This window comes from Pelodiscus sinensis, chromosome 1, assembly GCF_049634645.1.
Source record: "Pelodiscus sinensis isolate JC-2024 chromosome 1, ASM4963464v1, whole genome shotgun sequence".
Taxonomy (NCBI): Eukaryota; Metazoa; Chordata; order Testudines; family Trionychidae; genus Pelodiscus; species Pelodiscus sinensis.
The window spans coordinates 70,711,831-70,738,228 of record NC_134711.1 but is presented as its reverse complement, the minus strand read 5'-3'; the positions used below and the strand labels follow the sequence as shown (position 1 = coordinate 70,738,228).

At 39.7% G+C, this 26,398-nt stretch overlaps 1 protein-coding gene across 6 annotated transcripts in view; it reads left to right on the top strand.

Annotated features, from left to right (window-relative positions):
• Positions 1–24,086, top strand: part of PPP1R12A (protein phosphatase 1 regulatory subunit 12A) — a 181,790-nt gene extending 157,704 nt beyond the window's left edge. For 2 of the 6 annotated variants that reach the window (XM_075932387.1, XM_075932351.1), the window contains 7 exons: positions 2,418–2,434; positions 4,644–4,785; positions 5,937–6,041; positions 7,176–7,223; positions 13,662–13,712; positions 15,556–15,640; positions 21,651–24,086. In XM_075932387.1, the coding sequence (XP_075788502.1) occupies positions 2,418–2,434; positions 4,644–4,785; positions 5,937–6,041; positions 7,176–7,223; positions 13,662–13,712; positions 15,556–15,640; positions 21,651–21,694 (492 nt within the window). In that variant the 3' untranslated portion in view covers positions 21,695–24,086. Of the gene's footprint in view, positions 1–2,417; positions 2,435–4,643; positions 4,786–5,936; positions 6,042–7,175; positions 7,224–12,888; positions 12,920–13,661; positions 13,713–15,555; positions 15,666–21,650 lie in introns of those variants that run through there. The other 4 variants (XM_075932358.1, XM_075932372.1, XM_075932379.1 and 1 more) reach the window with 4 other exon arrangements.
• The last annotated feature ends 2,312 nt before the right edge of the window (positions 24,087–26,398 follow it).

Below are 26,398 nucleotides of genomic sequence, written 5' to 3'. Positions count from 1 at the left end.
GGCTGCAGGGTCTACCCTGAGATATTGGTTATGTAGGGAGCCCTGTAACTCCATAGGACCTAGTTAAATGCCTGGTATTTTAGATGGATCATCATGTTTTACCTCCATCCAGTGTTCAAGTTGCAGCTTCTTGCTTAAAAACAATTCCAGTGTCTTTCTCATGAAGCACAATTTAAAATCTCTCAGGAAAAAAAGGAGTCTTAAAAATAGCCTAATTTCACTCCCATTGAGATATTGGTTATGTAGGGAGCCCTGTAACTCCATAGGACCTAGTTAAATGCCTGGTATTTTAGATGGATCATCATGTTTCACCTCCATCCAGTGTTCAAGTTGCAGCTTCTTGCTTAAAAACAATTCCAGTGTCTTTCTCATGAAGCACAATTTAAAATCTCTCAGGAAAAAAAGGAGTCTTAAAAATAGCCTAATTTCACTCCCATTGAAACTAACAGGAGCATTACTGTTGAATTTAGTAGGAGTAGAGTTACTAGCACTGTTTAATAGTACGCCTGTATTGAAGGAACTTAGAAGACGAAAAAGGAGATATTTGGATTTTTTTAGTTTTGTTCCCTGTAGGACAAAAAACCAAACCAGCTCTTTCAGAAATTCGTCCATATACTGTAGACATGTGAAAAACCAAAATCAATTCTTAAGTGCACCTAGCAGATGAACACTGCTGAGAACGTGCAGGTGATATTATAGGCACTAGAAAGAGCCGGCATTTATAAAACTATGCAATTATCATTCAAAGGGAAAATAATGGTGAACTACAAGTTTTACAGGGCATTTTGTAATTCTTAAAAGCATTGTATAATTAACTTTAACTAAATTCCATTCTTCACTCAACCTGTGAGACTTTCTGTTGTCTGCAAACTCCTCTGATTTGGAGACCTATTAAATTACTCTTGTATATGATTGTAAAACAAGTAGCAATGTACAAAAGTTTCATTTTGCTTCATGTTCTTGGGGAGGCAGTTGATATTCGTGACCCAGTTCCACCCTATTTAAATAATAGCATAGGTTGGATCTCCATGGTCGGGTGCCCTTGGGACCTAAGCAGTCTCAAACGAGGGAGTTTGCTGGACCAGAGGAAGTTCCCCTGCTGGTCGTGGCTCCCCTCCTAACTGTTAGCCTGGCCCTGGCAGGACTCCCGACCACCAGCGCCTCTGCTACTGGCCTGGCTGTGCTCCTGACACTGGCTGGGACTCTGAGCTTCCTATCCAACTGAGCTCCTGGCGTAGCCTGGCTCCTGGCCGCTGGACTCTCAGCAGACTCCCACTCCCAGTCGCCGGAGCTCTCTAAGACAGCAGCATCCATGGCCAAGAGAGTCTCAGATTACAGATGTACAACCTGTAATGGTAATATCTTGCCACTGACTGTTGTTCAGGATGATTGTGGTGACTCAGACTAGGAATGTAGTGTAGTCGATTAACCGATAAGCAAAAGCCCATAGGTTAATGTAATAGACTACACACATTTCCCTCCCTGCCCCTTGCCAGTAAATTTTTTAGCAGGCTGGCAACAGCTCCACTAAATCTTGGCTTGTGATTGGTCCAGGACCTACTCCTGCTGCGTCTCTGCATTTAAAGTATATTAGGAGTCGGGTAGGCAGGCAGACTGGCTCAGTCCTGGCTCATGCCAGGTCCAGGAACTCAGATCCCCCCCCTAGACTGCAGCTACTGCTACTCCATGCTGCTGCTGCCTCTTGTCAGAGGCAGCAGCTCGGGGTATTAGGCAGCCAGTCCAGTCCGCAAGAGGAGCTGGTTTTTAAATTGGCTCCCCTCACAGACCAGCTCATGCCTGGTACCCCATGCTTTGTAGAGTGGCAGGGGGCTCCTTGGGAGTGAGGCCGGAGTGCACTGGCTGCTAGCCCTGCCCCAGGGACTACAGAATAGTCGACTAACCAATAAGAATTCATGATGTTACTCAACTATTCAATTAACTGATATTTAACATCCCTAACTCAGACAGTTGAACTCTTAAAATACTGATCTCCATTTAAAAAAATAGGGTGAGAGGAAGAGGATTGTAGGAGGACAAAATCCATATGTCTTACTAAACAATTTTGCCAAATGACAGAGAAACTGAGGAATGTACATATTTCTAAAACTATTCTATGTTTCAGATTACATTAAATGCTAAGTCTTTTAATGAGTTTGTACTAACTATTCTTGACAAAATATTTTTCTGGCAAAGAGATGTTAGCACATTTTTTGTGTTTGTGTTTTTTGTTAGCCATAACAAAAAGTGAAGCTGTACTATACATGGTTTTCAGATCATGTATGGTTGAATAGCATTCAGCTTTCTCCTGTGCTTTAACACAGCTCTGCCATGCTATATTTGTTCACAGATGTGTGGAATATTTTTGTTTAATGAATGTACAAATATCAATTTACCCTAATATTTTTTTCTTTTTCCAGAGTGATAGCATGTCAAGGTATGTATTTGATTTAAACAAATCATCAATTATTTATAAAACAGAAACCTTTTGATTCATATTCTTTTTTTACTTACCAATTTACTTACCGATCCCTTTTTCAGAAGAAGTTTTTTCGGGGGGGAAGCAGCCTAGATGGGGTTTTTTGCGCAAAACCCCCTTTTCGAAAAAACCCTGTAAACCTCATTTTTTGAGGAATAAGGGTTTTTTTTAAAAAAGGGAGAGATTTGCATGAAAAACCCCATCTAGGCTGCTTTTTCCCCGAAAAAACCTCTTCCGAAAAAGGGATCGGAAGAAGATATGCAAATTTGCACTGAATTTGCATATCTTCTTTCGGAAGCCAAGGGTAGTCTAGATGTGCTCTGAGAGAGTGCTACTTTGTCTGAAAATGAGAATTCTTGAAGATTTCTCACAATGAAAACCTGAACTGTTAGTCACTTTGGAAAATCTTGTCCTAAATTTTTAGACATAAGGTCTGGATGATGTGTTCGATAAGATGTTAAGTTTTTTGCAAAATCTTGCCCTAAATGTTGGTGGAATAGGAGGCTCCCAGGGAAAAACTCTACTGAAAGTATTGAAGTGTGGTACGTAGCGCCTAAATAAACAATGCATTCATGTTTACTGCCAGTCAAACCTCCCTTGTGGACCTGAGTGGTCCCAGATCACAGAGCTTGCCGGACAAGGGGAGGTCAAGTCTCCCTGCCCAGCTGTAGGCTCTGCTCCCGGCTCGGGCTGCACTCCCCACCACCTCCAGCGCCCCTCGCCCATCTGCTTATGCCAGGCCTGGCCAGGGCTGCGTCCCCCACAATGCCAGCCTTGGACAGGGCCAGCCCTGCTGCTTCCAGCCCTGGGTGGGTTGCATTCTCCCCACCCCCATGGCTCAGGCTTAGTCTGCATGCCCAACTGACTGCAGCCCCGGCTGGGTTTGCGCTCCCCGCAACCCACCAGTTGCTCTCTGAACTTGGCCAAGCGGGGCTCTCTAGTCTTACCAAATCACAGAGTTATGGATTTGAGACTCAGCTTGTAGTTTAAAATTTTGGTCTGATTAGTCCAGGCTCCTCTCATCTGTCTTGACTGTGTCAGCTAGAAATGGAGTTTGCCTGTCAGAGAAACAAATCCTGCATTCCTCACCCTAATAATGTGCATGTCTAGAAGTTATCCATGTACAAAACCTGTGAATGTATGTGAATATGATTAAGCATCTGACAAGCTAATGCCAGTGCTCTTGATCAGTGGGTCAGTACTGAATATGGAGCCTTCCACAGTGTAGCACCTCAGTGGAAAGTAAAATAGATTGCATTTAATAGACCTGAAATGCAGAGTCAGTGAACATCAGTAATAACCTGAAAATGCCACTAAATTAATTCATTTGGAGCATTTAATCTAAAGAAAGTAATACTTCATAGTTCATGATTTTTGTAATATTTACACTTGACTCTCTTAAAAGAAACCAGCAAAGGAAAAAATGAAAAAATTATTTAAAAATAAAAAAAAGCAATTTGCTTTAAAAAAAATAATTAAGAAATCAGGTCCTGTCTGTGCTAGAAACCTCTGTGTTAAATGAGAGTATAAACAGCAGAACCATGCAAGCTGAGCATTGGGAAGGGGAACAGATTTTTGGTCAGGTTCTTTTAAAGCTTTTTTTTTTTTAATATCTGTTGCACTTCAATAACTAACATAGAATAAAAGAAGCCTCTGTAAAAGGAGCCTTGCCACTTCTGGTAATGTAGTTAAACTCACAAATAATATCTTTAAGAATTCCCTGACGTCTTCCAGTAAAACTGTGAAGACCAGACTCGAGTTAGCTGATCATCTTGAGGCTTTTTTTTTTTTTTTTTTAAAAAGGAAAATAATTCAGCCCTTCTTGCAAAAGATGAACAATCCTAGAACACATGAAGCCCTGTTTTAAAGAATCTTGACAAAGTCATCTTCAGAGTCGTGCAAAAATGTCTTGAAGAAACCTACTTTAATTTTGACCTAGAAGGCTAATGTTTACATTCCCTAAACCACAATTGGCAGTCAGAAAAACTATTCATATAGAATAAATCAAATCTTCGTGTTGAGTGGCAGAAAGAAAACAGTTTTTAAGGTTTTCACCAAGTGAGAACAAAGAATAGGAAATAATGGTATGAATAAATACATTTTTTTAACTAAATTGCACCAGATTAGCAATGTTATCATGGAAATAATTAACTTTTTTCTTTTAAAGATATGATGCAGGATCCATCAGCTCATCATCAGGTGACCGTTATGATTCAGTGCTCGGGCGGTCTGGGTCTCTCAGTTACTTTGAAGACCGAAAACCATATTGCAGTAGGCTAGAAAAAGAAGATGCAACTGACTTTAAAAAGGTCAGTTAGAGCTAGTAGTTCTGATATTAAAATAAACTTTTTATTTGATCTTTTTCCCCCATAAATTCTGTCTTGAAGTAATCTGCCTCAGCCTAGGTAGTGCAACACAACCCCACAGAAGCAAAGAGGAAGAATCATATCCACCTCCCTGGTGGCATTGTAGCTTCTGCCCTGGTGCTCCCCTCTTCAAGAAAAAGTGAAGATCCAGAGGGGCCAAAAACAGCTTTAATGACCCCATATCACTACCTTGCTTCTTGTGGCTAAAGGTCTGATTTATTTGAGCCTTGCTTGACATCTTTTGGAGCCTTGTATTGGGTGCACTTGCTAGTACAATGTAAAATCTAGTTTTATAGGTTGAAAACTATAAAATACTTCTGAAGAAATGAGCAACAGTTCAACTTACTCTCATAGGCTATGTCTGCACTCGTGGCTTCTTGCACGAGTAATATGCAAATGAGGCTGTGTGGAATATTGCCGAGCGTCATTTGCATACCTAATGAGCCATCATTTTTTTTCAGAAGAGGCTCTTGCGCAAGGAGGAACGTCTACACTGCCCCTTCTTGCACAAGAAAAACCCTTTTGCGCAATGCCGTTCTTCCTGAAAAGTAATAGGTGTCATGGCATTGAGCAAGAGGGTTTTTCTTGCGCAAGAAGGGGCAGTGTAGGCACTTCTTCTTGTGCAAGAGCCTCGTCTGAAAAAAAATGGTGGCTCATTAGGTATGCAAATGAGGCTCGGCGATATTCCACGGTTTGCCTCATTTGCATATTACTCGCGCAAGAAGCTGTGGGTGTAGACATAGCCATAGTGAATTTTTTTTTTTTTTTAAGAGGAAAACATTTCAAATAGTTTTCTGTATTATGGAAATACCAGGTAAAATTTATCATAAATGTCTTCTGGTCTGTAATACCAAAGACACAAGTTTCTCTTTTCAGGAAATTTAAGCATTTTGTGGAAGCTAGTATTTTTTTTAATATAATTTCTGTATATTGCTTGCTTCAGAACACTGACATTCTGTTCTTTAGAACTTTGAGTATAAATTTGTTCTTTTCATATAGTTAAATCAAGTTTTAGAAAAATGTAGCACCATTATCATGAAATAATGCAACCAAAAGAATGCACATTTCTTAAACCTGTTCATATTTTCTCTTAGCTTTATGAACAGATTCTAGCTGAAAATGAAAAGCTGAAAGCACAGTTACATGATACCAACATGGAGCTGACCGATCTTAAACTACAGTTGGAAAAGGCCACTCAGGTTTGTAGTCACACACAAGACAAAAGTCTCTAGCTATTAAATGGGTTATAAACCAGAAACAGTATTGGAAATTGAACTGATATTTTTCTCAGATTTCAGCTTTATCTTCCCTTTTTCTAAAAGAATGGAGCAAAGTACTGCATCTGCCATTGTTTCTGGAGATGAGGGAAGGCCAGATGGGTCTGGTTAGTGGTAATTGCTAAAATACCAATGATTCTTGCTGGCATATAGCTATGTAATTTTTTTGTAGGGAGGAAGGCGTAAATACTGAGATAATGATTTTCAGTGTTGAATTACTTATATTTTGAACAAAAACTTGTTTACCATAAGAATGCATTGATTTATTAACCTAATGGCAGATTGTTACTGACTGGTATGGTCTCACTGATTTGATTAGATAACCAGTCTTGTAATTAAATAGTAAATAGTGCAACTCTAAATAGGTGCAGATAAATGCTCTCAAATAACAGTTCAGCATATTACGATACCACATTTGTAGATTAATAGTAGGTTTCTTGATTGTAAGTGGCATCAACTTAAAGCAGTGTCCATACTGGCATTATGTCTGTGGAAGAAATTTTCCTGGAAACACATCTTCCACCTTTCAGGTACAGTGATTATCTTGACAAGAGAGCACTCTCCCATAAGCATAGCATGTCTTCATCCGACATGCTACAGACCAATATAATGCAGTAGGGCAGGCTAGTCCTAAGTATCTGAAATAATTGAAGACCCTTCATGATAAGGATTTATTAACTTATTTTGCCAGGGTTCAGAAAGATTAAATTACTTGTCCGAGGTCTCTCAGGACATCTGTGACTGATCCAGGACTGAACTTAGTTCACTTTTATATCATTTTAATGCCTTAACTACAAAGTTCTCTCAGAATATAGGTATTAAAGACTTTTCTGAGTATGTGGTTAATTAAATACAATGTAAAATTGTATGTTTTCACTTCAAGAATACAAAAACGTGTTTATTTCTGTAATTCTTTGACTTTTGACTTCTCTTTGAATGTTAAGACTGTGAAGAGCCAAAGTACTGATTTTTTTTTTTTTAAATTGTTTGGCTCCTATATTTTACGTAATTTTTTCACCATATGGGCCATCATTAATTATTAGCATTATATTTCAGAGACAAGAGAGATTTGCTGATAGGTCACTCTTGGAAATGGAAAAAAGGGTAAGTTTCTGCCAAAGATCTAGTAGATACTTTAGTTCATATTGTGGTTTGTTTTCCAACCTCAAGGTGGACATAATTTGGTGAATTGGTTCTTGTGATTTAAATATTGGGTTTCTCAGATGCAATGTGGTAATAAATGTAAGGTAGCTTTTATTCACAGAAATAATTCTTTAATAAATTGCTTTCAAATGGTCATTTGGTTATATTAGAGAGAGAAGGTTGGAGAGTGTTGTATGTGTCATAGCTCTCTTCTACCTTGCATTTAGCTGTCATGCTTGGAGTGTCTTTCCCAGACTTAAGAAGAGCTCTATGTGGCTCAGAAGTAAATTACTTGGGAAAGCCAATCCATTACACGCATACAAAATGGGAAAAGACTGCCAAATACATATTAGTATTATGCCTAGTATTATGGAAAGGGATCTGTGGGCCATAGTGGAGCACAAGCTAAATATGAGTCAACAGCATAAGCTAAGTAGAAAAAAAGTGGATTTATTTTGTAAACTGCTTTCATCAGTGTGGTATATGAGCATCAGTTAAAATAACTAACGTTTGAAGTAAGATAATTCAGGGAACAGGGACTGCTTGACTCATCACGAGCTGCGACCCAGTTGTCTCAGCTCGCACTGGTCTGGGACGCTGAGCTTCTGCATTTTAAATGGTGGCTCTTACTACATTTAAAATGCAGAACTGCAGCACGGTGGTTCCCAGAGCCAGCACGAACCAGGACTGCTCCTCGAGTTACTTCCACTGTGGCTCTGCAGAACAGTCCTTATCGACCAATCGTGTAGTCAATACAAATTGTATTGAATACACAATTAGCCAGATAACAGCAATTTAACATCCTTAGCAGCTTGAGTATATATGTAAATGCTTTACATAAAATCAAAATTTGAGCATATACTAATTTAAAAGCAAGAACAGAAAAAAAGTGAAATAGTGGGAAGAGCTGTAAGAGATGCAGAGCTGAGATGATATTAACCACAAGGAAAACCTAATAGAATTGGTTGGGTATGACCCATTTTCAAGGTGAAATGTGCCTTTCTTCACTAATAAATCAACTAACTCAAACTAGACAAACAATTATTCTAAAAGTTTATTCTGACTTTAATAACCCTGCCAACCCTAAAAAAAAGGTTTCTGTGCCATAAACTGATGATTCAGTGTCAACTAGGGATGTTAGATAGTGTGTAATAGAATAGTTGTGTAACCACATCAAATTCTAGCTGTTACACAACTATTCAATAGTCCCTGGAGGTGTAGACGGCAGCCAGTGCACTCCTGGGCTCCACCTTCCAGGGTGTCCCCACCACCACACACTGCTGCCTCTTTAGGGTGGCAGGCAGAAGCTAATCCAGAGGGCGAGCTGGTTTAAAATACAGCTCCCAGTGCAGACCAGCTTCCACCCTGTGCAGCTGCCTCTGATACAGAGGCAGCACAACGAGGTGGCAACAAACCCTGTGTGTGGTAGAGTCCAAGCTCCCCATGGACAAAGGGCTGCTCCGTAGCAGCAGCCCCTGTCTACAGTAGAGGAGGTGTCCAGGCCCCCTGCGTACAGAGGCAGCAAGGGGCAGCAGGCAGGTCCACAGAGCTGGCACATACGGAGAGCCTCTTACATGTGAAATATCAGAGGCGTAGCCATGTTAGTCTGGATCTGCAAAAGTGACAAGGAGTCCTGTGGTACCTTATAGACTAACAGATGCATCTGACGAAGTGGGTCTTTTCCCACAAAAGCTTATGCTCCAATAAATCTGTTAGTCTATAATGTGCCACAGGACTCCTTGTTGCTCTTACGGGTGGGGAGCCAACTTTTATTGGCTCCTTCCTGCCCCCCCACCCTTCCCCACACACACACCACGCTGCTGCCTCTAAGAGGCAGCAGCATGGGAGTAGGGAAGACAGGTGGATCCTGCTCCCTGTTGCCTTTGTGTTTGAAATTTGTTACAATGTTGTAGGAACTGGTCAGTCTTATGAAGATGAGAATCGGTGGCACATGTCTCATCCCAACAGTATTTAGGCAGAACAAGGTTAAGGGTTTGATTTATAGCCCTTATCCTTGAAATGTATGTTAGCTATGCTTTGGGGTATTCCAGCTAGTACAGTTAGAAAATAGAAGGCACAGAACTGCAGAATTTGGATCTTGATTGGAACTTCAAATATTACCCTAAAGCCTCACCAAAGTGTGGGACTGCTCAGATCTGAGATTTGAATTGGGGGCATCTCTGCCTTATTTATTAAACACTGAAAGACTTACCCTGCATTGCCCGGGTCTTTCATGGCAGGCGGCTGGTGATGTGGGGGGTGCAGGAGTCAGAGCAGGGCCTTGAGAAGGGGCTTTCTCCTTCCGTCCTCTCCCTTTCCAGGGTGCAGGGGGCCAGCAGAGATTTTCAAACACACACTCCCCTTGCTGGGGACTGTCTCTTGCACAAGGGGGTCCACTTACCTGTTGAGTAGCAGGCAAGATGGCAGGCCCCGTCCCCAGCTGGCCACTCCCTTGGTGATCCTGCTGCTTGCAGTGGTCTCTCTGCAGTATAGCACTCCTCTGTTCTTTCTGCCCCCTGTGTTCATTGTGAGTATAGCATCCCTTGGAACAGCCCTTCCCTTTCCATGTTCTGCTAAAATAGTCCCATTCCCTGCACTTCTCATTTTCCTGGCACAACCAAATCCTGACCTTTCTTTAAGTTAGGAGAAGAGGAAGCTGCATACCAAATTTGATGGTCCTAGCTCTTACTGTTTAGGAGGAGTTTGTGAACAGACTGACTGACACTCAGACAGACAGATCCATATTTCTAAAATATAGATAGATAATTCATATGACCGGAGGATGCTTCTTGTTTGGACACAGTAACATATATTGGGGTAAATAAATTCTTTGAGGTCAAAGATTGAGGTATTTATGTGCCCAGAATTTGACTATTACTGATGTAATAGAGAATATCATCATGTTCAGTTTTATAGAGGTACATCTTTGCACACCTGCAATCTGATTAATGTCAGTTCCTCAGTAGAGCATGGCTATAGCCTATCACCTTAATCCCAGACATCTCATTATTTTGGCAAACTCCATGGCCCTTTCCACTAAAAGTAATTCCTTTTAAAATTTAACTTGTATTCAGTCTTTGAACCTAAATGAGGAGAGTATCAGAAGTTGTGGGGCCTGTGTGTGTTAAAGAGTAGCCAGGAATACAGGATTTGTGTAATGCACAGTTAGTTGAATTCGAAACTTCATAATTGACAATCAAGTTTATAGTGGGGGATTAGTAAAACTAATTCTTGTGCTCTGATTGACTGAGGTTTCTTTTAGGTAGGATTAACAAATAAGAAAAAAATACAACTCCTCTCATTGAAATGTGTGAGCGCTGTTACGATCCAAACATCACTATATAAATAGATGCATAGTTCACTTTGGGGAAGTGGAAAATGCATGCAATTTTGACCCTGATTGGTAGTTCTGGCTTTTTCTAAATAGCATGGCTTTATTTTATTACAACAGCTAGTTTCTTATTTTTAAGTCGGATTTTTTGTTTCCTAAGGAAATCTACTTTTTCAGTGGCACCTTGGGAAGACACTTCATAAATAAAACTATTAGATTAAATAAAATAGACCAGCAGAGTAATTAATAGACAATCAGTGGAATTTTATTTTTACAGAATGTGCAAATAGTGATTTGACTGTAATCATGTAATTTAAAATTAGTCCAACGGATCTGTAGAAAAATGACTAATAACCGTTGTCAGTATTTCTATTAACTAATAAAAAGTGCTAAAATTGCTGGGGAGTACAGTTATTTTTTTCTCCATGAGACAATAGTGAGACAGCTCTTAACTGTGGGCGGGAGGGGGTGTGTGTGTTAATGTTCCCACTACAATAAATTTGTTCTTAAAAACACTTCTTACCATAGAAACAACTTCCATTATCTGAACACTTTTTATTAATCAGAATTTTGCTATTTACATAACAAACAGTTTACTTAGGTCAGCTTAATTAAAAGCTCCTTTTGTGTAGCTTGGGCCAGAGTAGATAAAAAAGTAATTATATTTTTTTAAACAAAAATATATTTTATTTATTTATTCAAATTAAAAACTAGTTTAATTCCTGAACTTAATATAACTTAAAATTTAAATACAAAATGGTGTTTTGTAATACATGTTTGCCAGATTTTAAATAAAGACAAATCACTGAACTCTTTTAAGTCACTGGCAAAGCACTTGGAACAGAGTTTGTTCAAGTTCTAAACTAGCTTTCATAGCAATAGCCTCTTTGGTATTTGCAGAGAGAATATTTTCTTCATTTCAGTTTATTCAACTGGTTGGCTCCAAGTTGAAAAACCAATAGGGATCTATAAAGCAGGAAAGCTTTATTTCCTCTTCTAAGCTGTGAATAAAAATTGTGAGAGAACCTAACATCTACTAGTTCTACAGTTATGAAGGACGTGGTGACCATGGACACTGGATGGGGAGGCCAATGTTCTGAGGTGTGTGGTTGGCTGGTCTATCTGATCACCATATATATCATGAGGCAGAAATTTCCCCCTAGGTCAGACTGGCTGTCACTATGGAGTGGTTCGCCTTCCATTACATGCAGGTGTGGGTCATTTATCAGGATTATCTAGCTTTATCTCACTTAATCATTTCCACATAATTGTGAGACCCTGGACATGCGTGCACCTTGCTCCCTCCTGTTCTCTACCTGTGACACGTAATAGTCTAGTCTCTTCTGGACCGTAATATTTTGATTGTTGGATTAAGTATGTGGGTGTTTAGTGGCGATAGATATACAGGAGCTCAGACTATAAGATTTGGTAGTCCCTTTTAACTTTAAACTGTGATTATGACCAGAAATAATTGGTTTAATTCATTAATTAGACATAACACTTCTTTTGTTTAATAAATCAGTTCTAAATGCAAAACGTGTTTACAAATTTAGATAATCGCCCTATTCTAACATAAATATGTAAAAATAAAGTAATTTAATTTATGCTTATTCACAATCTTAATCAGTAGGATATACTATATCTATACTTTTAATAAAGTCAAGCTCTAAATCTAGTGTAAAGGCTACATTTAGCTATAAATCAAAATTTTAATTACTAAAAATGAGAATCAAGCTTTCTTTAGAAAAAATTAAGTACAACAGTGAAACACAATTAAAATGGTTTAAATCAGCATTTCTTGCTTACCAATTTAAATGATTGAAATTGATTATTTAAATTGCTTTGATTTGAATCCGTCTGCCATGCTTGAACTGTAAAATCTTAATGAAATTTGAACTGTATTTAATTGGCCGCTAGTTTTTAAGAGTTCTGGTAATAAATATTATTCTAACAATTAATAAGTAGCTGATGTAACTCTTGGTAGGGTTTTCAGCTTCTTTGGGTTCCTGTGATATTTTTATAATTTGGGTATGTTTTGCTTTTATTATTCACTTGCTTACTGCAGTTAACTCACTAGTACTCATAAACGTTGCCCATTTATTATCTGTCAGTATCATCTTAGAAAAATGCAAATCTCATCTGAAAAGAATGAAGTAGAATAAACTCAGGATACTAACTACTGCAGTAAAAGATTGCTTTGCCAAACCTTTAAAGTTATTTGCTAAAATGGGGGAATATGTCTGAGGAATAACTTCACTATGATTAAACTAAATTCAAATGGTTTGTATCTGAAAGGTGACCGGCAAGAGTCAGTATCCACTGGGCGGTATGATCTAACCAAAGTTTTACACACATAAGTTAATGCTGCTTGCTGTTTTGCATAACACTGCTGTATGCAGATATAAATGTACACTTTGCAATAATCTGTCGCTTTTGCCTTCACTCTTTGAAAAAATTGGAATGTAAAATATTGAATAGTCAACTGCTTTTAAATAAGACTCACTGCATTGTCTTACACAAGGAAAGCAATCATGATATAAAATCTATTGCCTGCATTAGTAATGTGGAATATATGATGGGAATGAAGTTTTAAAAAAAAAAAATAGTGTTTTGGGAGAATAGAGAGGATTCAAACATTTTAGCTATATTTGCTCGGCAATGAAAGCTTATGCTTTTGTGCTTTTTGTTTCTTTTCATATACTACTTTGTTTCTGATCATCTTCTGCATTTCTTGTATGTTAAATTATCATAGTCTGCTTGAGGGAATAATAAATCTGAACAAAGACATACTTATAAATGTATATCCTGTGCAAATTCAAGTACAGGAAGAGATGGGATGTATTTTGAAAAAAAAATGAATATCTTAATCTCTCTTCCATCTATTTTTTTAATTTTAATGTGGAATAATTTTCTACACATCGCTGGCATCACAAGTCTCCTGTACACTCTGTGCTTGTAGTTGTTTGGTTTTTGAAACCTGACATGTATCACTATTTTCACCATTTTTATAAGAAGTATTAAAGATATAATTTGCATTGTTTGCCATTAACACCACTACTTTGATTTAGGAACGAAGAGCTCTAGAAAGAAGGATATCTGAAATGGAAGAGGAACTTAAAGTAAGTGCAACACACCATTTATGATTGATTTTGTAAAAATGTGTTGGTTGTTAACAGAATTTGTGGTGCGAAAGTTTCTAGCTGATGGTAATCTGATTGGAGAATAGGTAAATATATGATTTCCCTGAGTTTCCAACACAACAGAATCTTTTGTATAAGACTCTGCAATTCAGTTGCTGTTCAGTTTGCAAAGGATATAATAGTAAAGGGTGATTTTTTTGTTAGTTTTTATTTTCATTTTTAGAAGGTAGCTGAGATTTACAAGCTGAGGGGGGTAATCAGGGAGAAAAGTCAAAGGTTTCTAGGATAGATTTTTTTTTTTTTATCTTAAACCAAGGGAAAAATGGAATCCTTTTTAGAGGTTGAGATGGTATTTTATGGTTTTCATCACTTACAGAAATGCAAAATAGAAGATAGTCCTATAAGATTTTTAAATGACTTTAACCTTGTAGTTTTAAGAGTTAATTTCTGAGATTCTTTTTTCTTATGTCATAATATGTTTGTATGCAGGGTCTTTCTCCCTCCAAAGTTTAGCCAGTTAAGTCCTGTGTGATATGATTTGAACTAAAAAAAAGGATAGTTGGAAGTGAGTTGACCCTATATACATTTTTCATTATATCCATGGACAAAACTGCAGAAGTGTGCCAACCAAACTGATGACAAAATTAAATCATTTTGAGGAAGCAGTTGGAAAGTGGTGAACTAGAAAACATCTTTGTATGCCAAAATTTTAGACACACCCAACCCAGCAGCGGTATGGACAGCTAGTACAGGTTGAACCTTGCTAGTCTGGCACCCTCAGGACCTGGTCAGTGCCAAACCAGAGATTTTGCCGAACCACGGGAGGTCAGTATTTTCTGGTAGCATTACCAACGCTTCCATAGTTTACTGGGTTCTTAGAAGACATTTAGGGGTAAATTAGAGCTAAATAACAGCACAGAGCACTGAGAACCAGGACTGGTGGCTGTAAATAAACTTTATGGGTTTGGGGGAAACTTGGCCACAACCATAAGTGGATATCCAGTTAATTAAAATCTTGCTGGACCATGGATGTTGCTGGAACAGAATGTGCCGGAGTAGAGAGATTCAACCTGTATTCACTATTCTGTTGCTAAAACATTTCTTTTAAAACTCAGTTTTGAGCTCTCCCTGCTGCTTTGCAACAGCACTTATTCCAGACACAGTTGTTTTAAATGCAAACATGGAGTTCTTGTTAATAAAATGGAAGATGACAAGCAAAGAAGTATAGAAAAATCTATCATTAGATTTAGAGCCAAGTAAATGTGCTTTAATGGAGAAAAAATTAATATTTGAGACAGAAAGCAAACTACAGCATGGGGAGAAAATTACCATTCTTCTAGTGATGGATTGCAGGATAGAGAATATCAGGTTGTGTTATACTTGTAGGTTTTCCTTAAGGACGGCTAGAATGATAAGAGAAATAGAGAGTTTGCAAATTTATTTGCAGCCATACATTACTGTTTTTAATTATAAGATTAACTGTCATCCTATTTGCTGTAGTATCACGTAAAAGTATATGTTAAACATATGATTGTTTGCAGAATAGGAAATGTAGCCCATTTAATTAGAATAAGTAAAGAATTCCAGGAATAACTCTCTTTGTTTTATTCTGGAAAGCTGTGACTAATCGCTGGCTGTTCTTAGATTACATTTCAAGAATGTGCCACTTACTTGATGGTTTCCTTTCACAGCTAGTTATCTGCTTTTAACATGACTGTCTATTTTGATTTAAGTTTTCTTTCAATTCTCCTTGACTGTTTTTTTTTAAACATACCATACTTGCTGTTCTCCTGTTTTCACTTCTGTTTCTTGATTCCTGCAGATTCAATCTTTGAGACATTTAAATGAGCGACTGCTGGCTGAGAATAGGGCCTTGACCAGAGTGGTTACAAAGCTCTCAGGGTCCTGTAGGCAACTACATTCTGTGGATTTGTAATTTCTTTTCTTCATTTCTTCTCCTTTGAGTAGCCTGGCAGGTGTTGAATTTTAGCTAGTGCTTTGGCAATACTTTACTATTAATGCTTGTGTGTCTGAAGATTTATTTGTTGCTTGATTATAGAAGCGTGGCTGATGCATGATGTCCAGTGTCCCAGCTACTGTTCCTTATCATATACACAATGGTAGCGGTTTGTATCATCCTTACTAGCATCACCTTTGCAGGCCCCTGGGCAAGGTGAAAAGGGGTCACTCTGCGTTCCCTTTTTGAATCGCTGGGGGTTCAGGGCAACTGCCTCCTTTTCCCCCAAACCCTCCTCCCCTCCCTGTTGGCTGGTCTGTATCTCATCATTTTGCATTCAAAGACAAGTCAGCGAACAGTTCAAGAAATAGATACTTCTTGGTTTGTACAAGATTGTAGTTATTTGTGTTATATAAAGATGCATTGCCCCAAAGGGCATAGCTGTTCCCACAGGACTTGAACTAGTATTAAATTGCCTGTATCTTGACTTTCGCATGAGATGCCGAGTTTAGAAATGTACTGGTCTCAAGATTTCCAACATCATATTAAAGTGAACAGAGATATTCCTCTCTCCGCTGTAGTTAGCTGTTGTAAGACAGACCCAAATAAAAATTGTAATAGTGAAAACCTAAGTAATGATTTCGGTATTGTGGACTTTTGATTGTTTACATCAGCTATTCTAGTTTTTACATTTCAGTATGCAGGGATTTGGTTAGCAAAAAAGTTATCTTTTCTTCAAGAACGTATTTGAATTTCAACCCTTATTATGTATTTGTTCAAATACTTTGTTTAGGTCGGATCTTGCTCACTTGTCCTAGTATTCTTTTCTTTTTTATCAAAGTAGATTCAGAATAGGCTTGAAAAAATCTAACTTTACACCAAAGGAAAACTGTGTCAATTTGAAGATTTACAGATGTTATACCTGTGTGAAATTCAGTTACAGGGGACAGCTGTGAAAAATCAGCTTGGTGACTACCTTTGAGAACACAAAATTTGACCCATTCCCTTGCCCCTTCTCCATGTACTAACCCTTTCAGTCTATTTGTCCTTGACCGGGGGGGGGGGGGGGGGGGAAGCTATGCATGGCTGAAGCTCTGAGCCCTGTGGATCTGGGCCAGATGAAAATGCATTAAAAATAGAAAATTTGTATGGCTAAAGGCTCTCACACCACCCTCGTTTTTACGCATACATTTTCTGTTCTAGAGGGGGGAGAAGGGATAAATGTGTTTTCTGGATCTGCCTACATGCCTCTGTTTTCAGAATTTTCCGGTGGGGGAGGGCGGGGGAGAGGTTGGGATAGGAGGCTGCATATGCTCATGAGTACAGTTTGTTGCAACCTTCGTTTATGCAATCAGTTAATCATTTGTGGGTTTGGTTTTGTAAAAATCTCGGTTTGTCTACAAAAAACATACTTAGTGACTATTAAATGGCATTTTGCATCTGCTAGCCTATGCAAAATTACCCCATATAATAGCAAAAGATATAAATAGTGCATGCTATGGCCTTGCTCAGTGGTTCCCAACCTGTGGTCTGCAGACCCCTGCTGGCCCATGATGGTATGGGGTCCATGGAAGGTTTAAAAATAAGGATCGGGCCCACCAGGGGAGGCCCAATCCTTACTTTTCTCTTTCTCTTCCTCTTCTTTTTCTTTCTCCCTTCCTTCTTTCCCTTCTTTTTTTCTCTTTCTCTCTTCTCCTCCCCCAGAGAGGGGGGTCCATGAAATTATAATTGAAAAGGGGTCCATATGCTTGAAAAGCTTAGGAACCACTCTTGCTTATTTAAGGCACCACAGAAAGATGCTCTCAGACTTCAGGGAGAAGTAAATTGGAATTGACGTGTTACATGTATAATGAAGGGTTAACACTAGAGAATGTGGGCATTTACACCACTTGTTCACTCACCTGAAATGGTAGTGAAGATTTTGGAGCAGATCCTCAGCTGGAGTAACTTGTTAGAGCTTTATTATTTATGCCAACTGAGGATCTGTCCCTTTGTGTTGAAAGTGGTATGTGGACATGTTGCAGAACTTCTAAATCCAGTAAGATTGCACTAGTCCCAAGTAAATGTTGTGAGTTCTGCTTTGGCTGATTCACTTTGAACCATTTTAGCATTAGTGGTTTGGGAGGAGCACAGAGCTATAGCTACTCTTTCGGTTTGTCTTCACCGATCAATCCCATACTGCACTCATAGATTTGGGTAATAGCACTGGTGCTGTCACCACCCCCATTCAGTATGTGGCTGATATATTCTCTACCCATTACTCCTTCCTTCCTTGAGTAGCAATGCACAAATAACTTAATCAGAATAAAAGATATATAAAGGATTTTTGGCCAACTATGTAACTGCATAATAAATTTAAATAAGCCCTGTCTTTGAACAGTGTTTTTCTGTCTGGATGGAAATTCTCTAGGAGGGAGAAAAGCTAAACGTCATATGCAGTCACATACAGTCACATACATTAAGCCTGGTAATAACTGTAGCTCCCTTATTAGGGAGTGAGTTGGTATAGAATTGTGCAGCTAGAAGCACATTTCCTGCACATTGGAGATTTGTACAGAAAACAAAAACGGTGTAACATTCATGAAAAATACACCAATTTCCCACCACCATCCCATAAACGCAACAGTAAATCTGGGCGCTCTATGGGCATGTCTGCACTAGGAAATTATTTTGAAATAGCATATCCACTCTACAGGGAAGCCTCGAAATTAGTTCGAGGCAGGCTCCCTTAATGTGGATGCTCTACCTTGACTTAGAGCTCCAGGAAGCACTGGGGAGTAATTATTTCAAAATAGCAGCAGTGGAGCATCCACATTACCGCTATTTTGAAATAACTAGTTAGAAATAAGCATTATTCCTCATGGAAAGCAGGAGTTATTTCAAAATAACCAGCCTGTTATTTCAAAATAATGGGGTTGGTATTGTGGACGCTCTGCTTCTTATTTAGAAATAAGAGGAGTTTTTTCTAAATAACTCCCTAGTGTAGACCAGGGTTTTGGTACTTATCTCCTGAAGGTGCACTAGTGCCATCTCATCAGCCTTCTATACCAAACTCACCCACATCTGTGTAGAGGACTAGTTGTTCTGCCCCGGGCTTCCTGGAATCAGCCGCTGATCTGTTTCAGCAGCGGCTGGCTTGGGGACCCCTGGGGCAGAGCAGCTGGGGTGCTGCCGGGTTAGTCCCGCAGCGCCGAGGGGCGGTGCTACGGGACCAACCCGGCAGCACCCCAGCTGCTTTGCCCCAGGTGTCGGGATTCAGCTGCTGCTGAAACTGACCAGCAGCGTCAGTTTCACCAGCAGGCTGAATCCGGATGCCTGGGGCAGAGCAGCTGGGGTGCCGGGGTTGGTCCCGTAGCACCGCCCCTCGGCGCTGCGGGACCAACCCGGCAGCACCCCAGCTGCTCTGCTCCAGGGGTCCCCAAGTCAGCCGCTGCTGAAACAGATCAGCGGCTGAATCCAGGAAGCCGGGGGCAGAGCAGCTCTACCCCGGGCTTCCTGGAATCAGCTGCTGATCTGTTTCAGCAGCGGCTGAATTGGGGACCCCGGGGCAGAGCAGCTGGGGTCCTGCTGGGTTGGTCCTGCAGCGCCGTCCTTTGGCGCTGTGGGACCAACCCAGCAGCACTCCAGCTGCTCTGCCCCAGGCGTCCCCAAGAGCAGCTGGAGTGCTGCTGGGTTGGTGCCGTAGCGCCGCCCCTTGTCGCTGCGGGACCAACCCGGCAGCACCCCAGCTGCTCTATTGCAGGCATCCCCGATTCAGCTGCTGCTGAAACTGACCAGCAGCGGCTGAATCAGGGACGCCTGGGGCTGAGCCGGACTATCGTAAGGGGGGGCTATGAGGGGTCTGGGGTGGCATCCCCTCCCACCCCACTCCAGACCCCTCATAGCTCCCCCTTCTGATAGTCCGGCATATCTGATAATCCGGCACCACCTGGGTCCTAAAGGTGCTGGATTATCGGAAGTTTACTGTATTTCTGCAAATCAGACCCTGGGTCAGAAATCTGGACACCCAGAACCATATGATTAGTGGCAGTCTATGAAAAGTCTGGTTTTCAAGTGTGCTTAGTTTCACACAGGAACTCTGTGGCAGAGTGAGGGATAGACTCTAGGGCCGCGTCTAGACTGGCAAGTTTTTCCACAAAAGCAGCCGCTTTTGCGCAAAAACTTGCCAGCTGTCTACACTGGCTGCTTGATTTTGCGCAAAAGCACTAACGTTCTACTGTCTGAAATCAGTGCTTCTTGCATAAATGCTTTGATGTTCCTGTTCAGGCAAAAGCCCTTTTCTGGAAATGTTTTTGCGGAAGAGGGCCAGTGTAGACAGCTAAAAACTGTTTTGCACAAAAAAGCCCCGATGGCAAAAATGGCGATCGGGGCTTTCTTGCGCAAAACCGTGTCTAGATTGGCACGGACACTTTTCCGCAAAAAGTGCTTTTGCGGAAAAGCCTCCGTGCCAATCTAGACGCTCTTTTCCGCAAATGCTTTTAACAGGAAAAACTTTTCTGTTAAAAACATTTGCGGAAAATCATGCCAGTCTAGATGTAGCCTAGTTCTCCAGGTGACATTCATGCTTCTTAACCATCTTTCCTCTTCCTGTAAGGTCCTGCAGCACTCATCAGACCTCTTCACAAACATTTGTCAGGTCTTACAGATAACAGAACTCGCCTCACAACCTTGATTCATTCCCTGGGCAGACCTATCCTGTGCACTGCAGAGACAGGGTTATTATTGGGGGAGGGGGGAATGTGATCATGTAATTAGTCTGTGTAATACATACACACTGGAGCAGAAGGGAAAATAGAATTGTGTGTGCAGTCTAACTTTTGAATGCTTGACTTTGCAGCCTTACTGTTTTAGGATAGGGGCTGCTTTTTGCAAAATTTCCTAACTTTTTTTAAAGCAAACCCGCCCTCCCCCTGAAAAAAAAACCCACCTGGGAACCATATTGACTGGGTCAAGCAGGCTTTGGACATTGAGATCCAAAGCACAGAGCTTTGATACTTGAGATGATGTAGCAGAAATAATCTGTTACCTTCCATGTAGGATAGGAACATGTAGTTTGCCAAGTATTTTCACAGATACTTTGACAGAAGACAAACGGGGAGATTGAGAACTCCTGGAATCCATTCTAATTTATGTAAGGGCGTGTTCTCTGTAGTGGTTATATAGATCCTTGTTCCCCAGCCCATTTTTTCCCATTCACCCTGTTCAACGGTCATCCTAGCTCCTGCCCCACTCCCTCTTTGTGCTTCTCAATCCCGTCCCCATCTGTTGGTTCTTAATTCTTTTTGCATTCCGGGTAACCTTAATTCTGGTATTTTCTAACTTTGGAGTGTTTGACTTTGCAGACTTAATGCTTTTTTAATATAGTTTTCTTGTATGTGAGTACATTCTGCTATTTGGAAATTGAATGGGTTGGAGGCACTAAAACGTAGGTATGGCAGGGATTAAAGATAGTGCTTAAAGGAAATGCTGAAGCATTTTATATTGATCAGACTGGTTATAATGGAAAGATAGAACCAATGCAACAAACAGTAGTAACAGTAATAAAAATGTGTCACAGTGATATTAAATCTTGATAAAATAATGCAGACTGCTAGTGTAGATGAGCCTTCTGAACTGAAAGAATCAATTGATTACAAATATATTAGTTGTGCACTTGTAAGTAATTCAGACCTTTAAAACAATTCAATCAGCATTTACTTTGCACAAAAGCAACTAGAACAGAATGAGGCCATTTTTCCAGCTACTTAATTTTAGTGCATCCAGTGCTAGCAAAGAAATTCTTCTCCATAGCCTAATTATTTCATGACAGAAGGCCAAGTGCTCTAAACCAGTTTATTACTGAAGAACTGAAACAACTTCTATGGATAAGGGTTTTATTTCTGATGACAAACTTTAGCTAGTTTTGTTGCTTTTGATTTAGGTTATACCAGTAATAACCATTTTCTTTCATTTTTTGATAGATGCTACCAGACTTGAAGGCAGACAACCAGAGGCTAAAAGATGAAAATGGGGCCTTGATCAGAGTTATAAGCAAACTTTCCAAATAAAAAAGTTTACCACAGCAGCAAAATGATATTGCACATATCTAGTAACTCCAGTGGACCATGGTGTGGCAGTCATTGGAAGCTTGGAAGATTCCTTGGAGACTGTCCTTTTCAGATATCCTGCCAAATGCTCTCTTACCTGTGTTCTCTTTATCAGGATCATTGTTTCATGTTAAAGTGCAGCTGCTGAGAAGATAAAATGACTGAGAAATCTTGTTTACAGCTACAGCATATAAGGAAAGTGTTCAAGGCCAGATATGCCTCAGATCTTTAACCAGTAAGCCTTAGTTGTACATAAACACTTTTGCATCAACGAAAGCTTTCAGCTCCCACAGAAGACAGTTACTCATGTTGTGCCACAGTTCGTAGTTTTTCTATATTCAGTTTTTTCTTTACATCTAAGTTTGGATTTGTGTGTTCCCTTTTAATTATTCATGTATCATTTTTTTTCTTGTACAGTGTTTTCACAGCTTTATCATTTGCGGAGACCACACAATCTTTAAAATCTTTGTTGCTAACTAGAGCTGTATTGTCCAACCACCTGGAACAGAGATGTTTGGTGGAACATTTGCTTTCACTGTTTGTGCAATATGCATTTATTTTCTATACAAGATGCTTTAAAGTCAGTTGAAGCTAGAATTATTTTGAGTCCTGTTTTTCTGCCTTTATTGGTCACTTTAAAAAAACAAAAAAAAAGTTTGTAGTGAAACATGTTAGATCCTGTAATCTTCACATTCATTTTAGCAGGTACTGTGTGATGCTGTATATATGTGTACTGTTTTGATTTTTCAGACCACCACGTGGCATGCTTGAATATACTTCCCTATTGCAAATGTCTGTTAATGCAAATTAGGCTACTCCAGAATAGTGTGTTTAACAAAGTTCATTAATTTTTATAGTTAATGAATTTACACATTGTACATTGTACGGAGCCCTATATTGACAAAAGGTTTGAATTATACTTTTATTACATTGTTCCTCCCATGTTTTCATTTGATATTGTTCACCATAATAAAAGTTGCATAAATATAACTGCTTCACTACATTTCACAAACCTGTATTTATCTGAGTGCTGTCCAAAACTGTTGTGCTAGCCAAAGTAACGTTACTAAATCATTTGAAAAACTTAATCCAGTACACTCACAATGTTTATATGCACTGTTATTGCCATGTGAAAAGGCATCTGAGTTGATACCACCACCATGTTCAGACCATTTTATACATTTCAGTGGCCTTTTTTTAAAAAAGTACTGAAGTGAAGATTGCTTTTGTTGGAAACAGCTATTTTTATTCACTAAACTATACAAGATGGCATCTTATTGGCACATAGTCTTGCCTAATACCACTGAACAGTTCAGCCATTAAAATAAATTGTACATTGTAAAGCTTGTAGTAGCTATTGTATTATTGGTTATCGTACACTATATTAAATGTGAATTTGTACCCCTTCATTTAAAAAAAGGTCATTGTGTTCTACTGCCTACTTCTTGGAGATGGGTGGTTTTGTTTTATTGGGGCGGGGAGTTTTTTGTTTCATTTTAGGGTTTTTTGAAGGGGGATTTTGTTTGTTTTTTTGAAGGGGGATTTTGTTGTTTTGAAAGGGGAACATGTTCTCTTTCTGTTGATTGGTTTTTTGAAGATGTAAGGTTATGCTCTTACTACCAAGCTCAGGATTCTTGATTTTTAAAGGTACAAGGATAGTTTTTGAGATCTTGTTATAATTGATCTGTATGTGAGGTCTGAATATAAGGAACTTCCATTGTCCTACTCTACATAAAGGCAGAGAAGTAATCCATTTGAATGGTTGCAACATGTTCACTTCTGTTAGGAGACAGTTAAGCATATTCTGGATTATACTTGGTAAAGTTTGGGTGCCTGTGAATGAGTAAATACGTGTTTCTAATATTTTAGTGTTTTATATTTAGGTTATTTATTCTTTATCTAAAAACCGAATGGCTACTGTGCTGTATTGATTTTATTGGTAGTACTGAGCAGACCTTGTATCTGCATGAAACTAGTTGCAAAACCCACTATTTTGGAAAAAATGTATTTTGACAGACAAATAAAACGAATAAAAACTATTTTAAATGTGTGAAAGTTTTACTGAGAACATTTTAAACCATGTTATGGGTTTAGTATTTAAATTCATCAGTGGGCATTTTTTTTTCATTCATTGCTTTACTTGGATGCAAAGTTCAAGTGCTTTTCAAAGATTGTAATCAAATTGTGATTATTTGCACATCATTGTACATGCACATCTGTAAATGCAACAGTAAAATGCCATATTTATGCAATCTGTAACAACTTGGACAAATGTTTATATATTTTACATAAACCTGTCTGTATGCAGAACTTAACTGAGAACCAGTTTTTTTGTGCTATTACCACAGTAAAATACAACCCTGAATCTATTAGAGCAGCTGATTACTTTAATTATTCTGTAACACCAATTCATTTCTCCACAAATGTTTTACTAACTAAACTTTGTTTACCTGCAGAAACCCCCCAAAACTAAAGACACCACACCCCCACCTGCAATGGCAGAACTTAAAATACGATTCTGCTTGGCGATACTGGAATGGAGAAAGCACTTCATTGCTAGATGTATTTGACTGACTAAACTTACAGATTTTGAGGGTGCAGTGGAATGAGACTGTAATTCAAAGCAGTAACTTGTAATTTCAATGGGTCTGTTTCAGGGTGGGGAAGAGAGCTGTGGAAGAGTTAATATTTGAACATACATGGAAACAGCTGAAGAAGCACAGGAGTGTAGGGTAGCATATACAATCAACATCACAAATTCATGTGGCCATAACACCCAGGAAGGATGGAAGCAGAGTCTGAGGTTTTGTCTGAGGTTTTAAAAGTTTAAAGCACAGCAACAGCATTTTAAACTGAAAGTGTAGCCATGGCATGAGCACTAAGAGTGAGCTCTCCCAGTGCACTGTGTAAACCACCTCCGTAAGGAGAGTAGCTAACAGATCTGGGAGTACAGCTCTCAGTCCTGTAGCATGGTTTACACTGGCACTTTATAGCGCCGCACGTTGGGCAGGGGAATATTTTTTCACACCTCAAGTCAGAAAGTTACAGTGCTGTAAAATACCAGTATAGACTTTGCCTTACAAGAAGTGACCATGTGTGAGGATACAAGTCCAGATAAACAACAGGAAGGAGTTGGAGAGAGGTCTGTGCATGTAAGAGACTGGATGTCAGTTACTTTATTCAATTCATGACTTTGGCTTCAGAACTAGAAGACTGAGACATGGAACTCTTGGATTCTATTTTTCCTTCTCCCCACCCTAAACAAGTTTCTGCTTTCCTTGGTTTCCACTCAGGATGTTAAATATTGACTATTTGACTAATTAAATAGTCGATTCATTTTGCATCAACTATTGGATTAGTCGATATGGCGATTCTGCCTTTTAAGTGTAGCAACAGCCCTAAGTCTGTTGCTACACTTCAAAAGCAAAAGTGCTTCATGGAGCCTGGGATCAGCTGGGAAGTCCAGCTGATCCTGGGCTCCCCCCAGCACTGCGGCTTTGAAATGCTGCATACAGCCTGACGCCGGGCTCCCCACTGCGTTTCAAAAGGCAGTGCCTTTTGGACCCTGGAGTCAGTGGGAGAGTCCCCAGCTAATCCCAGGCTTCACACAGTGCTGAAACACCCACCACATGCAGGCTGGGAACACTCCAGCTGGTCTGGGGCTGCACGCAGCATTTCAAAAGCACCAGTGCCACATGGAGCCCAGGGTCTGGCCCCAGGCTTCAAGTATCACCTCACCTCCACCCTTTTGCTGCCTCTTTCTGATATAGGCAGCAAGGGAGAGGGGAGAGCGACTAGTCCTTCACATCCCTAGTTTCCACCACACACGCTATCCAGGCTTCTGCCACTTCCTTTCCATAGCCAAGACTGAGGTTCATTTCAGTTAACCACCATGTATTTTTCCCTTCAGTTTTCCGTGCACCTTGCTCTTCTGTTTCCAGTTCTTCTTTTACCTATATGAAATCAATAACTTACAGGCCATCCAGTGCTCTGTTGACATTGTCTGAGCTGACATAACTCCAGGCAAAATGTTTTGTGCTCCAGAGCGAAAAACCAGAACTCTCCTGTCCACATTGCAGATCTCATTATACAGCAGCTAATTTTAAAAGAAAGGTGACACCACGGTATGTTTTGATTAAAGCAGAACAAATATATTCTCATGGGGCAATGAGATGTAAGCATTTATTTGTTTTCAGTTTATAAACTGGGAAAAGTATGAGTCAAAGCACCACTTTAAACATGGGCTGGGGGAGAGGATCAATTGACCCACTTCATTCACATGTCAACAGAGGATACCCAGTTTGGGGTGTATCTATCTTTCAAGCTGCGGGTATAAATTTTAGCTTGAGACATACTGTGCTTTGAGCTAATGTGCTAAAAGTAGCAGCTACAGGAAGAGCCTGTCTGAGACCCACAGATATGTACTCAGGGTGCTGTAGGTAGCTCTTCAGTTACTCTATTTTGAGGATACTAGCTCAATCAGGTCTAGCAAGGGTGTATCTCCTCAAGCTGGAATTCACACCTCCAGATGTACATATACCCGAAGAGAGAGAGAGGGATGAGAAGAAGGAAGGAGTGCCAAATATATAAGATCTTCCTTTTTACCTTGCTCCTACAGAATT